General features: G+C 33.1%; 1 protein-coding gene and 1 long non-coding RNA gene across 3 annotated transcripts in view; both read right to left on the bottom strand.

The window, feature by feature from the left end:
* LOC114578319 (PHD finger protein ALFIN-LIKE 8-like) overlaps positions 1–8,854 on the bottom strand; it is a 29,538-nt gene extending 20,684 nt beyond the window's left edge. The window contains exons 1-4 of one of the 2 annotated variants that reach the window (XR_003700704.1): positions 8,419–8,854; positions 8,292–8,324; positions 7,469–7,697; positions 5,880–5,998 (exon numbers count right to left, since the gene is read on the bottom strand). Coding sequence is in view for 1 of the 2 variants with exons in the window: in XM_020824458.2 (XP_020680117.1) it covers positions 7,469–7,697; positions 8,292–8,324; positions 8,419–8,518 (362 nt within the window). In the remaining variant the exon portion in view is untranslated. The remainder of the gene's footprint in view (positions 1–5,879; positions 5,999–7,468; positions 7,698–8,291; positions 8,325–8,418) is intronic. The other variant, XM_020824458.2, reaches the window with a different exon arrangement.
* A 4,286-nt stretch (positions 8,855–13,140) lies between these two features.
* LOC114579621 lies at positions 13,141–13,738 on the bottom strand. The gene is made up of 2 exons (XR_003700698.1): positions 13,595–13,738; positions 13,141–13,423 (listed from the first exon to the last, which is right to left on the bottom strand). It is a non-coding gene; the product is annotated as an uncharacterized LOC114579621 (long non-coding RNA).
* Positions 13,739–17,652: the final 3,914 nt, after the last annotated feature.

Genomic DNA, 17,652 nt, shown 5'->3' with positions numbered 1-17,652 from the left:
CGCCATCAATTTCTCCTCTTCTGTAAAGCCATTTACTGCAAAATAGCGCTCCACCCTGTAGATCCACCCATAAGCATCTTCTCCTTCAAAAATAGGAATCTTCAATTTCGTGGCACGATTCCTTCCCGGAAATCCCCCTACCTAATTCGGCCATCCTTCACGTGTGCCGTGGTGGCACACCGAGCCCATGTATGGCCGGCCCCCTTGGCCGCCGGTCATCCCCCAAGGGCCGCCCACTCCAGATCCTTCTCCCCCTTCTTTTGACCATTGCCCTTGCACGCCATCTTCAATCTGGATCACTCCTTCCCTAATTGGAAAATTAGGGTTAGGATTCGACACCGGCGATTTCCCTTTTTCCGTAGGATTTGATTGAACCACTTGGACTTATACTAATTTACGGATCATCTTTTCCATTCCCCAAAATCTCTCCTGTTAGGGTTAAGAATTTTCCCTCCAACGACAAAAATTTCTTACCCACTTCCTCCTTCAATTGGCCCATCTCTCCCTCCAAAACTTCTACCTTCTTCGATGCCATGCCATCTTGGATCGAGTGCTCTGATACCAAATTGATACGCCCTAGGATTTCTCAATTTCGGTTTTGCTCTAATTCCCCTCAAATGAAGAGAATTTATCCATCAAATCCAAAGAAAAACAATCACAAGAGAAATGGGATGAATAACAGAAAAATAATTGTATTAAAATTCAAGAGAAAATAAGATACGTTTGTCCAATTCGAGAAGGACAATGTCTCCCAATACAAACTCTAGAAAAAGCAAAAAGAAAACAATAGAAAAGTTTCAATCAGCATGAAGAAAAAATTGAACCCTAATTGCCCCCTTAATACCATCCCAAATTCATCCCACCTCCCTAAATTACCCCTCCAAAACAACCATATAACATCCTCAACAACCATGTAACCTCCTCAATAATCATGTAACCTCCTCAACAACCATGTAACCTCCTTAACAACCATGTAACCTCCTCCAAAACAACCATGTAACCTCCTCCAAAACAACCATGTACCTCCCCCCCATGATGCCCATGATCACATAGGTGGGCCTATGGGGCCCACCGTGGCTTCTCCTTGCTCCCAACGGGTTCGCCCGTCTCCCCTTCTCCTTCTGTAGACCCGCACGAGTTCAGAGGGATGGACCGGTTCATCAACTTCTTTTCTTAATCTTTAAAGATTCAAAGTAAACCCGATCCAATGATAAAAACGAACAGCTTAATTAAGAAAATTATGAAGTGGATTCATCAACTTGCAAAAGATTCCTATAAGATAGAAGAAATGTAGGATAATTAAAAAAAAATTAATTTCAAAGTCTAATTCTTAAATTGATATAATTTTTTATTCAAAAGTGCAATAACCTGATTAAGGAAATGAGAAGGAGAGACATAATCCTGAATTTTTTTCCTTAAATAATTTAGAAAAATCAATCACCACTTAAAATTTTTAAGTTAAAAGGATGTAAAATTTTCATTAAAAAAACATAAGAGAAGTAAATTGATTCTCTTATGCAAATATAATGGGAAATGTGATTTTTGTTCTAATCATCCAGGACAATGTATATCGTACTGGACGATTTATAAAAATCATGCATAAATTGATCTTGTGATTAGTCAATCGAATCTGCTTGATTTTAATATTTTGATTGTACAATACAAATTGGATCATGCTGGATGATCAACAGAGATGATTTTGGTCGTCCTGGACGAACTGCATTTCGGTTGAACAAATCGTCCCGGACGATCACAATATCGTACAGAACGATCTGTTCAAATACTTGAATTAATCGTACAGGGCAATGCTGATCGTACTAGCTGAAAGGGCTATTTTGAACTGATCATACATGACGATCTGATGATCGTACTGTAAGATCTTTGACAGCAGAATTGAATTTTTAGTGTTTTTAAAATCCTCTATTTAAGCTTGTTTCAAAGACATTGTAAGTGTATTTGGCATGCATTGAGACTTCGTTGGATTGTGCATGATATTCCTGAAATGTTAGTACACAAACAAACAAAAATACATTGCAAATACAGGTAAACAATAGGATGTGAGCCACAATATTTGTTATCATCAAAAACATAAACTCTTAGCTCGAGTTAAGAGTCAAGTTGCAACAAGAACGAGTTCCAATATTCAACACTAGGCTATCATATTTTCTTTTAGCAACGTGAATTAAAATTGCAAATTGTACAGCTCAAACATGAAAAGTGGAGAACCAAAATTCTTCAAACACTTGGTTATAGAACCTTTCGCAAAGGTTCTCATGTGGCTTCACTGAATGGCATAAAAATTCATGACAGATGAAGAGCGGTAGTTATACTAAGAGGACCATCGTGAAATCATAGGAATACTGATGCGGACATCGGTACGAAGATTTGGCGCATCTATCACAGGAGGCGTCGCAAATCGACGGCTATCATTTAAACCTTCTATTATGATTTATTTTTCTGAATTTTAGTTCTAAATTAATGTATTTCCTGTTTTACCCCTAGGATAGTTTGTTTGAGTGTTATGGCCCAAGGGGCAATTTTGTAATTTCGAATTTTCTCATATTGGGGCCTATAAATAAGGGCCTTAAGCTATTGTAATGGATGGTTGATTGATAATGAAAAGTTTTATGTTCTTGTTGATCTCTTAGTGAGTTCATGTGATCTCTTAGTGAGTTCATGAGAGGAGAAGCCCGAGGAGGGTAATTGGCAATACCCGTCAATCTCTGGAAGAGTCCGAGGTTCGCGGTTTTTACGATCTCTTTGTGAGTTCGTTAGTTATCTCTATCTTTCTCGTATATTCTTGTTCATCTCCTTTCCCCCCTCTTCATGCAACATTCTTCTTCTCCACCACAATCTCCCGCAAGCAACGACCAATAGTTGAAAGAAGCCAAACCTCTCCCTAGTTTCGCCATCATTTGAGTCCCTACCCGCCGGCCACCCTAGTTCCGCCGGCCGGCCATCTTGCCGCCGGCCTCTTCCCTCTCCACCACTTCCCCACATCTCCCTTCCCTAGTTCTCATTGGAATTTGAATTTCAAAATTCAAATTCTTTCCAAATTTGGAAATTCCATTTATGGAAAATTTTGAATGACTTCAAATCTAAAATTAAATTGATTTAGATTTATTTAATTTTTTTTCCTAGTCATCATTCATGTTGGAAACTCCTCTCCCCTTTTCCCTAACTCCCCCTTTCTCTCTCCATACCGCCAGCCCCCTCATTGGGCTCCCCATTGATTGCCATCAATACACCCCTTCTATTTTTTTGAAATCTGAAATTGATTTCAATTAAAACTTTCCCCCATCCCAATTAAAACTGAAATCTATTTCAGTTTTCCATACAAAACCCTCTTCCTCCCATTAATTCTCCCTCATTAAATCCCTTTTCAAATTGTTGCCTAAGTTTCCTTCTTTGGCCTCACTTGCTGCCGGCCCAGTAAACAAATTCCAGGGAATTGTTTCCTACTGGAAAGGAAATTAATTTCCTCCTCCTCATACAGTCGGATTCTAGCCCTCTCTACATCCCGCCGTTTCCCCCCTTCATTGGCTTGGATTTAAACTTATCTCCTCTGCATTAATTGAGTAACTAATGCTCCACCATTCAGTCAATCAACTTCCAAACCTGTTCCGGAATTTTCTCCTTGGCTGTTTTGAGATTCCAGCAAACAGCCGATTATTCCCCACAACTATTTCCTACTCTATTTCCCAAATCATTTTTCTGATTTTGGAAATAGAAGTCTACAGTTTTTCCTGCTTTTTCCTCACCGGAAATCTGAAATTTTCTCAGCTTTTCTCTTCTTCATCAAGGCTGAAATTTCTCAAGGCCTCACCTAGGCTTGCTTTCAAATACCTTGGAGAGGAGATCCTCTCCTTAGCAAAGTCTGCGCTTCCGTTTTACATCAAATACACTAGGATCTATGTGAAGGAACTCAAATAACATGGAACATGATGAAGTGCTTCCTTCCCCTGACGGACAAAAATGAAATTGGCCTATGCATAAATCTCTATCAGAAACAAAATTGGGTATTGCGCTCTTTATTCCCTCAGCTAAAGACTTGTTTGATGCCCTAGTTAATATCGCATACTATCATAGTGTATGAACATATTAAGGAGTCAGTGAGAATGTGACCACCGTTTTTATGAATATAGTAATATACCCATAAAATTTAAAAAATAACATGCATTATAGGATAAGTATATAAATCCTCAAGAATAAAGTTAAATAAGTGCTAAAAAGAAGTAAATTTAAAAATAATTGCTAGTTACAAATAGAGTGAAGATGACTACAGCATACATACAATCAAACATGCAAAATTCATTAATTTCATGCATGCATGTGGTATGTTCCAGTATATTGCATATTTAATAATCAAATAACAACATAAATAAACATAAAAGGAACAGTAGTTCAATTTGAATAGATGAAAGTCGACAAGACCGAAAAGAGAGTAGTCAAATGATATTGCAGACAGAGGAAGAATGAAAGCGGGATAGATAGTGATTGTTAAATCAACTAATAAAAATAAAAAAAAAGATTAAAAAAAAAACTAAGAAATGAGGAATTGAATAACCCAGTCAATTTATGAAATAATTTGAAGGCAATACACTTGCAATTCAAAGTGTAACAAATCAGAATTGATGAAAATGTAGTTTGACTTCTAAGAATTAATTCAGAGTGAAAATCAATATCTCACTTTTTAGCAAGAAAGAATAGGTCCAAGGAAGATAGCTAATTCATAGTCAGATTAACAATCGCTGCATATATGTAGAAACTTTGATAGCAGGGATGAGATAAAACTATCACGAGAATTACCAGAAACACCAAGGCAAAGCAACATCTATAGATCAGCATAATCAAATTAGGAAAAGAAAAAAAAAATTTAATTTGAATTAGTATTCTGACTTTTACTAAATTTTTTTATGCTAAAAAAATTGGAATGATAAAAATCCAAACAAAAAAAATTCAGAAACATTAAATTCATTAGAAAATATAAGATCAGCCTGGACTACAGGCACCAATTTCACAGATATTATTAATATTTACAAGGCTACAACAACAACAACAACAACATCAAGCCTTTGTCCCACTACGTGGGGTCGGCAATTAATATTTACAAGGCTAATATAAAAAAAAATTAATAGAAATTATTCTGTCATATGTATTGCAACTTATCACTCATAGCTTAATAATTATAATAAATAAACAATCGTTTGAATTATTATGGGAGAATTATTTAATTATTAATTCAGAAAATAATTACTTCATTAACTATTGTAACTTTTTTTAAAAATTTAATCACTCATAAAATATAAAGAAACCATCATGAGATCATAGGAATGCACTAGGATCTATGTGAAGTAATTAAACTTATCCAATCACTGCATATATGCAGAAACTTTGATAGCAAGGATGAGCTGCAACTATCACGAGACTTACCAGAAACACCAAGGCAATGCAACATCAATAGATCAGCCTAATAAATTTAGGAAAAGAAAAAAAGTTATAATTTTCCAGCACTGCAATATTAGATAGGTTCGTAAAATTATTATTGCAAGATTAAGAAGCAAAAAAGAGAAGACCATGAGATCTAAATTAACAGGTATAGAAATTGTTCACAATGATTTGTAAATCGTAGGTTTGATATATCAACTAGTACTCAATAGAAATACATGGAAAAAAATTATAAAATTAACCAAAAAAAGTCAAGATTGAACTAAGGATGCTAAACTTTGGTTTCATTCAAATTTAAACTTACCCAAATTTGATTACATGGTAAGTTCAAAGAAACAAAAATAAGGTGACGAAGGAAACTTTATGTACTTGTGTTAAGTAGTTTCATGCACCTATCTATTTGAAAGGTATCAATGTGTGTTAAGAAGTACCACGTGAAGATGCCATAGAACATAGGAACAATTTCATTTCCATCATGATGTTTGTTTGGTTGTCTTCCTTGACCATCACAAGATTGCCCGATAGGTCATTGGATTCAAAGGAAACCCGCCTAAGAAAAAAAATCATTGACTCAAAAGCAAAAGTAATGCAAAACCAAATCAGACCCACATTGGGGTCCAAGTCACCAAATCAGTCACTTCAATAGCAAGGCCAAGCTAGATATAGAAAAATGCTGTCAGACTACAACCCCGCCATAACCATAGGTCCATATGTAACCATCTTTGGTTCGAATCTATTTTAAGAGAAACCCATTAATTTACTATATTTGAATCATTTCTAATCAAGCTGACTTTAAGAGTCTTGATAAAATGGAAAGAAGTTAATGTTTTATAAATGACAAGAGAATGTTATAGCAGCATATTAAAATATATAAACTAAAAATCACTAAGAACACTATATTGTGTGTGGGTTTTGTCCAATAATTAAAGATATAGTTGTTGTGACAAGAAAGATAATATTATAATGAATCTAGGTCACAACTATAAAGATATTTAGTATAAAAGTATCACATTAGAGTATTGGATACTGACCCCTATAAGAGAAAATTATAGAACAACTTTATGAGATTTGGGAATGCACAAAAAGGCTACAAGATGCACCGATTGGACTGAGGGATAGGAATAATGTTGAAAAAAAAAACAATAAAATAAAAAAGGAAAAGAAAAGCAAAGAAAACATGATGTATGAATAGTAACCAAGCTATAAATATAAGCTAAACGCCACATACAACAATTTAAGGGAACGAATGGAATAGGAAAACTATCAAACAAGATTATTGCTGAAAATATTTATTGGCGCCTGAAGTTCAACTATTCAATGAGATCTATCTTCTAGTTTTGTTGCTCCCTAAAGTAAAGAAGGTTTGCATGGGCCCAAATAGTACAAGACTTATAGAAAGCAAGAAAGATACACAGTGAATGATGTATGATTGGTTGCTGAAACAAGAAACAATTTCAGGATGAAGAAATGTAATATTTTTGCTTTTGAGATTTACACATAAGCTGCCTACGGTTAGTGTTTCCAATGTGCATAATACATTAAGCTCATATCAGTGCAAACATCTCAAAATTTTAGCTACTTTCACCCCAATCAATTCATGAACGACCCAAGAATTTACCTAACTCTATGTATTCGACTACTAAATTCAAAGGAGTGACTCTTTTTTTGACACTCCACCCACTTGCACTCCATATTAGAATTGAAAAGAAATAAATTAAATAGTTTCTTTGTAGAAATTAACAAACTCTGAAATTCAGTTATTAATATCTCAAACAGTTCACTACTGAACTTCATGGTACATGAACTCTTAAGAATTAGTCTACCCAGGACTTGGATGGGCATATCAGGTTACAATTTGTACATGTAAAAAAAAAGAAGTATAAAACAGACATTAAAAACTAAAGCAAGCATAAATTGAAAGAAATTAGCCTGCGGAAATCTAACAAAGAACTGAACGAAATTGTCACACTTTATCATTTAACAAATTCACATAATTTATAGAAATAATAAACATGTATACCTTGCTTCTTTGTCAAATCCAAAGCGCGCACCAAAATAGAATGCGACAGCCAGTAACCATGCATCACTGTGAACTGCCACTAGTGATAGCCAGTCCTTCTCATCCATGCCATCCCTGGCAAAATTTATGCCTAATGCAGGCTCAGGAAGCTCCGGAGGGACTTCCTCAGCAGGCAAGTTTACTTCCCATGTCTCAGTAGGAAATCCATACAGACATAAGTTATCCTTCTCTGCACATAACAAAAAGGAAATAAATTTATGAAGTGCCTTCAGCATATCAATCACTCTCCACAAAAATACTACCGGCTAAACCATCAAATAATATTCATAAATTCCATTTTCTAAATATAGGAAATAAATAAGGCTTCGTATTGCTTTTAAAAGCAGTTTTTTAGAACTTTCTTTTTTTAAAAAGAAAATTTTGTATGAGAAAACTGTTATAGAAAGCAGTGTTTAAGTGAGAAATCTGTCCCAAATGAAGCCTAAGAATAGACCACAAAAGCATACAACATGCTATGTTAGGAAATTTGAATGAGAATGTAAGAAAAAAACATATACTACAAGTTATTAAAGCTAAATCAATCACAAAAACATCAATAAACTAACAAAAATGTGCCTAAAACAATTGAAAAGCAATCGTACGGCACATTCAAAGCCCTCCAAGAAAAGAGGAAGCATGATAGGTAAAATAAATCAAACCACCCCTGTTCTAATATCGGAGAAACCATCCTCAGCGATAAAATGTGCGCAGGGTTATAATCAGGTAGTAATCTCATCCAGGATCCAGTAACCACAAAGAAAGGTACACATAGGAGAAAACTCACCAGGATCGCAGAGCTGGTAGAACTTCTCCACCTCTGCAGCAAAGGAAAAGATTCTACACCATCACCCAAAATACAACCAAAAAATGAAAAAAATACAACACGATCAGAAAGAGAAACAGAGAAAGACCAGTAGTAAGAGCCTTGATCATCCCAGCCCTCCTGCCCCTAAAATCCCTGAAAACCTCCTCCGCCGTCCGCGGATTGTAAGCACCCGGTCCTCCATCCATTTGTAGCGTCACTTCTACACTGCTCTAAAGCACGTTACCGCCCTACAATATCGCCGGCTGTTGAAGAACAAAGCAAGCGTCGACTTAGGGTTTCCTTACCCGAAGAAAAACTAGCATCCAACCCGTCAAACTCTCTGAAAACGAATTGGGGACAGGGATGAGAGGGCGAGGTAAGAAGAGGGAAGGAGAAGGAGGGAGCGAGGGAGGGAGGGAGGGAGGGAGAGAGAGAGAGAGAGAGAGAGAGAGAGAGAGATGTGAGACACAGAGGGAGAGAGTGTGAGGAGGGGGAGACAGAGGTGCGTTTGTTCTTTTGTGTCACCGCGGAATTATTTTTGCTTTCTTCAACCCGATTTTGATTCTGACCGCGGAAGGAAATATTCTGTTTGATTATGAGGAACTTTTATTTGGTCAGGTGATCTGATTTAGCTTTATATTTGGATATCGATAAAATAGTGTCACGTGTTCTTAATTTTTATCGTGCAGCCCGACAATTCGACCCGGAACGGATCCGGAATTGCTATGTTCTCGTATTGCTCGGTATTGCTAGGTATTGATCAATTTTGCTTGGCAATAATGAGAAATATCATTCTATGAAGACCAATACATAGCAATACCGAGTTTTGTTAGGTATTGCTCGGTATTGGTGTTTACAGAGCGGTATTTCTCATTATTGTCAAGCAATACTTAGCAATACCAAGTAATACCTAACAATACACGAACATAGCAATCCCGAGTTCCGATCAGGGTCAAGTCGTCGGGCCGCGCAGTAAAGAGTAAGAGCACATGATGACATGTTATTGGCGTCCGAATGTAGAGCTACATCAGGTTGCCTGACATAATAATTGTTTGATTATGAGGGATCAAAATCAGTTTTTTAATTACTTCATTTAACAAAGATAATAAATGTTTATAATATATAATAGTAAAATTTATGTATTAAATAAACAAATCATAATATTTTGTATTATAAGTATGTAAATCGCCATTTTTGGGATTGATTTTTGATAAATCCCTTCATATTAAAAACAGGGATGGATTTATATGCCAATACCTAAATTCATATATTTAATTATATACCACTTAAAATTAAATTATATAATAAAACATCACTAATATTAATATATTTAAAATAAAAAATGCATTTTTCATACATTTATTTTGATATGATATAAACATTAAAGGTGCATATATGTAAATATAAAAATTTAAGTATTAGATATGTAGATATATTAAAATTTTGTGGTATGTATAATAACAACAACAACAACAAGCCTTTATCCCACTACGTGGGGTCGGCTACATTAATCATTTTTATCCATTGTGTCCTATTAAAAGTCAAATTCTTATTTAAATCTAATAAAGAAAGGTCATTCCTAATATTTTATAACCAAGTCTTTTTAGGTCTACCCCTATCTTTCTTAACATAAGTCAAATCTAATACCTCTACTCTCCTAACCGGATCATCGGAAGGCCGCCGTTTTCTGTGACACTGTCGTTGTCAGGTCCGAAGTCTTGGATGAGAAAAGTGGAGGGTTGCGTTAGGTAGTCGACATTCAGCGTAAAACTTGTCGAACAATAAATAGAAAAATTTTGTGGTATGTTTATAAATATTAAAATCTTAAACCCTATTAATGTTTTTAAGAGAAAAAATATGACATAATATGCTAAATTATGCTATGATGGGATTAAAATATGTTGGATTTAGCTTCATATAAAAATTCAATACGCAAAGATAGAATTTGTAAGAGGCCAAAATTTTCTATATAAAAAATCAAAGAAGAGAAAAACCACAAGGTATAGCCGAGTTACAATAATTCATTATATAATTTTAAGTATAATGATTTACTCTTATCTACAATTAGAGAATATAAGGTTACATAACTGAAAATAATTATTTGATTCTCATTGTAAAGATTAAAGAAGTTGGGATTAAAGTGCAATAAAATAATTGTAACCAAGCGAAAATAATCAGATAATAAAATTTTACATACATGATAATATTTTTTGATATAGTTGTCGATAATGATCACCAAAAAAAATTTAGTATACATAAATTCTAATGTTTTATTTAATTAGTTTAATTGCACGTCGATTTAATCCACGTGAATAAAAATTAAAAAATAAAAATTCATATTATGAATATTTTAATTATATTAGCTTTGTTAAAATGAAAAAATATTAAGTTTATCACTATTAAGTAATTAAAATTACTAATATTTATTTGCATGTGCTTATAGTGCAGGCAAATTAAAAAAAATTAAAATTAATATTGAAAAATTATCAATAATATTTGATACGTCATCACAAAATTAGCTTGATCAGGCACGAATCTCGAGGCAAAAGCTAGTTGGAGACTTCAAAAAAATTTTACATACATGATAATATTTTTTGATATAGTTGTCGATAATGATCACCAAAAAAAATTTAGTATACATAAATTCTAATGTTTTATTTAATTAGTTTAATTGCACGTCCATTTAATCCACGTGAATAAAAATTTAAAAATAAAAATTCATATTATGAATATTTTAATTATATTAGCATTGTTAAAATGAAAAAATATTAAGTTTATCACTATTAAGTAATTAAAATTACTAAATTTATTTGCATGTGCTTATAGTGCAGGCAAATTAAAAAAAAATTAAAATTAATATTGAAAAATTATCAATAATATTATTTTATTTAATTTGTAAAATAAATCTTAGGAAAAAAATAAACTTTATTTATAATTTATAATAAAAATTAACAATGCACACAAATTTAAAAATAATCTAATATTATAATTAAACTTTCATATTGCAGATTAATATTAATTTAACATTAAAATATAATCTCATTCAGATTCTCAAGTTGTCTAAAAAGAAAATAAAAAACAAATAATGACAAATACAGTTTTAAGTAGGGCTGTCAATATTGGACCCGACCTGAAAACCCGACCCGAAAATTTCGGGTTTCGGTTGACCCCAACCCGAAACGAATCGGGTTCGGGTTAAACAATTTGACCCATTTAAAAAATCGGATCGGGTTGGGGTTTACCCGTTGACCCGAAATCGACCCATGGACCCGAAATTGACCCGTTTGTGACCCGAAAACCCGTTTTTGACCCATCAACCCTAGATTGATCCGTTTTTTACCCGATTTTGACCCGAAAAAAGGAGATTGACCCTTTTTTAGACCCAAAAAATTACATATTTTTGTTGGTCAAGGGTCATTCGGGTCGGGTCGGGTTCGGGTCCAGAAAATCTACCCATTTACAAAAACAGGTCGGGTTGACCTGAAACCGAATAGTGCCAGGTCAGTTCGGGTTCAACCCGAACCCGACCCGTAAACCGAAATTGACACCCCTAATATTAAGGCAAATATGTGTTAACTATGAACATATACGTGAACATAGAAAAAATATCATCATAGGAATGAAGTCGTCATCATAACAAACACAAACGTTACTATTTTCATAAAATAATGTTGAAGGACCACTAAGAACTGAGTGTTTGACAAGATACTCGTGGCCCAGCTCGATTATAGCTCGTTTGTGATCGTTTGATTTAAGGATAAAAAAAAGCGAAGAATTTAATGCACGTGCAATAACTATTCATTGATTAATGCTTCTTTTGGTAAGGTTGCATGGTGATGGTATTAAATATCAAAACAAAGTAGCTGAAAAGTATCATGAAACGATTCTCAAATATAGAAAAGCTGAGAATTATATGCATCAGGAAAAAATAAATTCCTCTTCTGAATTTTTATTGAATGGGTGTTCTCTAAATCATCGGACGCTAAAAAACCTTTTTATAAGATTTCAATCCACACGCAACTCACCTTGTCTTGTTGGTTGAGAGCTTAGGCTTCCAAGTAAGAGGTCTTGGGTTCGAGTCTTTGTGTTTGCGTTGTGTGTGTGAATTTGCCTTAATTGACCTAAATGTCCCAAAAAAAAAATTTCAATCCACCCAAAAATAATATTTTTTTAGTTAGAAATCACGTCGCATGAACACATGATCTAAATATAGGAGAAATTATTCTGTACGAATGTCAAACGAAGTTTGTACTTCAGAGACAAATCAGCAATCAGAATGCGTCATATACGCGGTAAGGAAGCCTAAATTTTTAGTAATTTTTAATAAAAAATTTGAATTTTTATACTAAAGAGTTAATTTAAGAAATAGAAAAAAATCAGTTCCAAACGAGGCCTAAGTTAAAACACGTTAGGTTCAGGGGTGTCAAATCGGGTCAACAGGTTGGGTTCGGGTCGAACCCGGAACTGACCCGGCACTGTTCGGGTCAACCCGAACCCGACCCGATTCGGGTCCGGGTCAACCCGACCCAACACGAATGACACAGAATTGACCCAAAATTGCTAGTTTTCATGTCAAAATCGGGTCAATCTTCATTTTTCGGGTCAAAATCGGGTCAAAAACGTGTCAACCTCGGATTTTCGGGTCAAATATGAGTTTTTGTGTCACTTTCGGGTCAATTTCGTGTTTCCGTGTCAACCCGAACCCGACCCGATTTTTAAAACGGGTTAATTTTTTCAACCCGAACCCGACTCGTTTCAGATTTTGGTTGACCCGAACCCGGATTTTTTCGGGTCGTGTTTCGTGTCGTGTCAAAATTTGACACCCCTATTAGGTTATAAATGAGATATTACCGTCTTTCAGAAAATCCCTTGAGGAGACGACAAAGTTCGTCATTGAGAAAATCAACAACCGCCTGCGACTCCGACGCGTCCAATCCGTCGGCATCGGCGCCAAGGTCCGGAGCCACCGCCTCGTCCTGTGGCAAGTATCTCACGAAACTGCGTCCTACGATTCTTCCATCCCCTTTATTTTATGTTGAAGGCTTCGCCGTGGCAGTCGACATCAGTGATGTGGTGAGAGGCGGGGTGGGCTTCCTGTCACTGGATGAAGACTGACAGAAATGGAAGGAAAAAAAGCAGAGAAGAAGAAGGGAAGAAAGGGAAAAAACAGAGAAAAGATAGGGGAAAATAATCAAGAAGAAAATAAAGAAGAAGCAGAAATGGAGAGGAAGATGAGGAAGGAAAGGAGGACGAAGAAAAAGAAGAAATGAGGTAGAAGTTACCTGTGCGTGAGAGAGGGTCGGCGGCCAGCCGGGCTTTGGATCGCGCGAGAGAAGGGGGAGGCGGAGGGCTTCGTTCCGGCGGCAGGCCGGGCGTGCGAACGAGAGGGAGAAGAGCGCGGGAGCGTGAGAATTCCGGGAGATAAGAATGGCTAACGGAAATTTCGTGACGAATAGTCAAATTAATAAACGGTGAGGATTTATTCAGCTTTTTGAAATCAACGATCAAGATATTATGTGCGAGAGACTCACTAGCGAGTATATATATATAGAATATCAAAAATTTTATATTTGATCAGATAACACTAAAAAATTAAATCATATAAGAAAATGTTATTAATATTAATTTAATTAAATAAAACACACATTTCCAAACATTTAGTTCACTATGATTGAGACATTAAAGTGATAAATAATAAATATTAAAAACAAGGTGCTAGATAAGAAAATATATAAGAATTTTGTGATATTTATGTAAATATTAAAAGCATGCACAATATTAATATTTCGAAGAGAAATTTTTTGTCAAAATATCCTAAATTACGCTATGATATGCTTAAAATTATTGGATATATCTTAAGATCTGTTATACGGAAGAAAATTTGTGGCGATATGGGAAAGACAAAAATATTTTATATAGAAAATCGAAGAAGATGAGCAGCTATAGGGCCTAGTCCAATTTCAATAATTCTTATTATAATTATAGGTACAAGGATCGACTCTTTTGAACAATTAGAGGACGTAGGGTTATACATTTAAAAATAATTATCTAATTTTCATTATAGACATTAGAAAGGGCATATGCCTAAAAATAGACGATTAAAGTATTATAACATGGTTGAATATTTGTTGTCACGTGACAATAATCAAATGAAGAAAGTCGGTAGATTGTGGCAATGATTATTGAAGGTGGTCATCGGTTGTGATTGTTGAAAAATGCAATAGAGCTTTTTTAGCTCTCGAAGCTCTCTCCTAAGATGAAAATTTCTTTGACTGCTCAAGCAGTCCTTACCCTAAAGACATAACAAGAGTTTATAAAGTGGGCTCTCAAAAATCGTAATTTTCCATACGAAGTCTTTTGATCGTATAATAAAATGCACAGATTGTACAATTTAATACATAGATCGTACAGTATGATTAGTTCAATTATGTCGAAGATCATCCTATACGATTCACGACGTATAGTACAAGTAGATATATTGAATCATATATCGCCAAAGAACGAATCAAGTTCATCTAGTTGAGCTCTTTGCTGATAATCCATGACGATAAAGATCATACAACATTATCATTAATGATTGATTAAGTCCTGATTCGATTCTTTAATCTATGTGATTAAATTATGTAACTTTAATTAATATTCGTACGGTATTATCATTTTAAAATTTAAAATTTAAAATTGTCTATTTTAAGTAACATATATTCAAAATATCATATTGTACAGTACGATTGAGTGTAGTATAAATTTAATTAATCTCATTTATTGAACTATTTTAATTAATTTTTATTTGAACATATAGTACAATACGATCTAAAATGTATAGTACAATTAACAAGAAAAAAATATTCAATTTACTCCCTATAATGTGTGTGCGCGTGATTGTTTAGCTAATATACACCTAATATAAAAGACAACAAGAAAAATATAAAAGTATAAACTCTAACACATACTAACTTACACTAATGCAACACGATCTTGAGCCTTGATTCTTCACTTATGCTCAATGTATCTTGTACATGAAATTGTTAGTGACACATAAAAAAAACTTCCAACATGTAAATGCAAGAGTAAGTAAATAAATATCCGACAAAATTTGTAATCATCAAAACACAAGGTCGAGCTCCCATATTGCAACAGATTATTAATGACGGTCATCGATAGTGATTGCTGAAAATTACAATAGAATTTGTTGGCTCTTTAACCTCCTCCTGCTAAAAAAATGATTCACTACTTATAGCTTTTTGAGACGAGCATTTTGATAAATTTGGCCAAAATCCACAACGGCTTAACCAAGCTGCCCATATTGATCCCAATGATCATAAATCATTTATGGAGCATTTAAATATCTTAATGACAGTCACAATTGAATACTCTTGAAGATCATTTAATCATTCAAATAATATTCAAAAGTTTCAAAATAGGTTAAAGATGTAAATAAATATTTTATTTAACACTAATTTAAAAAAAAAATTAATAATTTTGAAGATAAAATTTTTTTCATGTTTTTATTAGCTAAATTTAAATTTAATTTAAAATCAGACTCAGCCTAAAAATTTGACTTACACTTCGATCAAAGATATGATAGCAAACCTCAAACAAATAAAACACAATATTAGAGAAAGTTTTTTTTGAAGAAAAACAAAATTAATTTTATTTATAATATTACCATTTAAAGAATAAAAAAGAACTATCACCCTAAATATATAAAGTTTGATAGTTTATTTTAGAATTTTAATTGTTATTTTTGCAAATAGATAAAAATTAGAGGTTATATATGTAATTATTATACGGTTATAAGTAGAATTTGATTAATTAGGATTTCAAATATGTTTAATCCTTGAATTGTTTGACTATTTGTTAACATTAGGAGCTTAGAGGATTTGAATTAATAGATTAGTAACCATGATTAACGACTAATTTAATCAATGATATGTTAATAAGTTAATTATAATTAATCTAAACTAAAGTAATTAGGGTTAATTAGTGATTAATGGATTGAATAATTTGGTGATCTTATTTGATTATATTTTAATGAATATTTTATCACTAATTAAATTTGAAAACAAACAAATGACTTGCAATAATGCTCATAAAAAATAATGCTTTTATGTAATTTTTATTTGCATTATATCCATAAAAAACAGTCAAGATGTAATTTTATATTTGCTCAAAATTTAATTATGATAAGTTTTCAAATTCTTTAATTTATGTAACATAAACATAATACATATATATATTTTATTATTATATCATACTCATTTTAAAATAAATCTAATATCTCTAAAATTAATTATAATCAAAATTTAACAAGAATATCTTATATTCTTATTGTACATTATAATTATGATAAATTTAATTTCATATGACTCATAATATGCATGATTAACCAAATATCATTACAATATAATTCTTACAAAAAAATCCAAAAATTCATTTAAGACAAAATAGTCATACAATTATATGTTTATTAAAATATCCTCATTATACTTTTATTAAAATACATAATCATCTTAATGGTCACACTCACACAAAAGTTCGAAAACGAAAGTAGCTCAAACTCGTCTTGGACAGTTTTTAAGCTGCTTTTTAAAACAGCTTTATAGTACAAAAATTTCAAATTTCAAATTCAATAAATTTTTATACTAAAAAGATGTTTTACAAAGCAAGAAGAAAGCCGTCCCATACGAAGCCTTATGTAAGCGAACATTTTGTGATTGGAAAGCTCATATCTTCATCAAACTTATATTTCTAACTATCATAGACAAACTTATTCTATTTTTTTCTTCTCATTTTGCTTCTCTCCTCTCTTATCCCTCCGTTCAATTCATACTACTTTACAAAAACTCAAAATTACCTTATTCTTTCATATCATTTAAAATTTCACGCACCAACTTCTATAATCACCAACACAACGTAAAATTATCTAACCCTACTTTCAATTAATAAAATACTTATACTTAAACTTCTTTAGAAACATTTTTCTTACTGTTTTATAAAATAACTTTTTCAAAACGAAAAATTTTTAACTAAAATATTTTATTTTAAAAAGTAGTAAAAATATTATCCCGAACAAAGCCTGGGAATATATTCCATTTTTAAGAAAAAAATTTATTTAATGTTGTTTACTGCCTCATTTCTCTATATCAAACTTAGGATTAATTATTCCGTGTGCTCACCAGATAGAGTCTGAAGACGAATGAGAACGTGCAAATCACTTTTTTTATTGAGTACCGCTAAGTACCGAGTGACGTGAGACACTCTCATTCATCTTCAGACGATTAGATGGCCGCACATAATAATTTTCTCAAACTTAGGGCCTATTTGGTACAACCATATTTCC

The sequence above is a fragment of the Dendrobium catenatum genome, unplaced genomic scaffold, assembly GCF_001605985.2.
Source record: "Dendrobium catenatum unplaced genomic scaffold, ASM160598v2 fragScaff_scaffold_574, whole genome shotgun sequence".
NCBI classification, from domain to species: Eukaryota; Viridiplantae; Streptophyta; class Magnoliopsida; order Asparagales; family Orchidaceae; genus Dendrobium; species Dendrobium catenatum.
The sequence above is the reverse complement of the archived record's forward strand: the minus strand, read 5'-3'. Positions and strand labels throughout refer to the sequence as shown.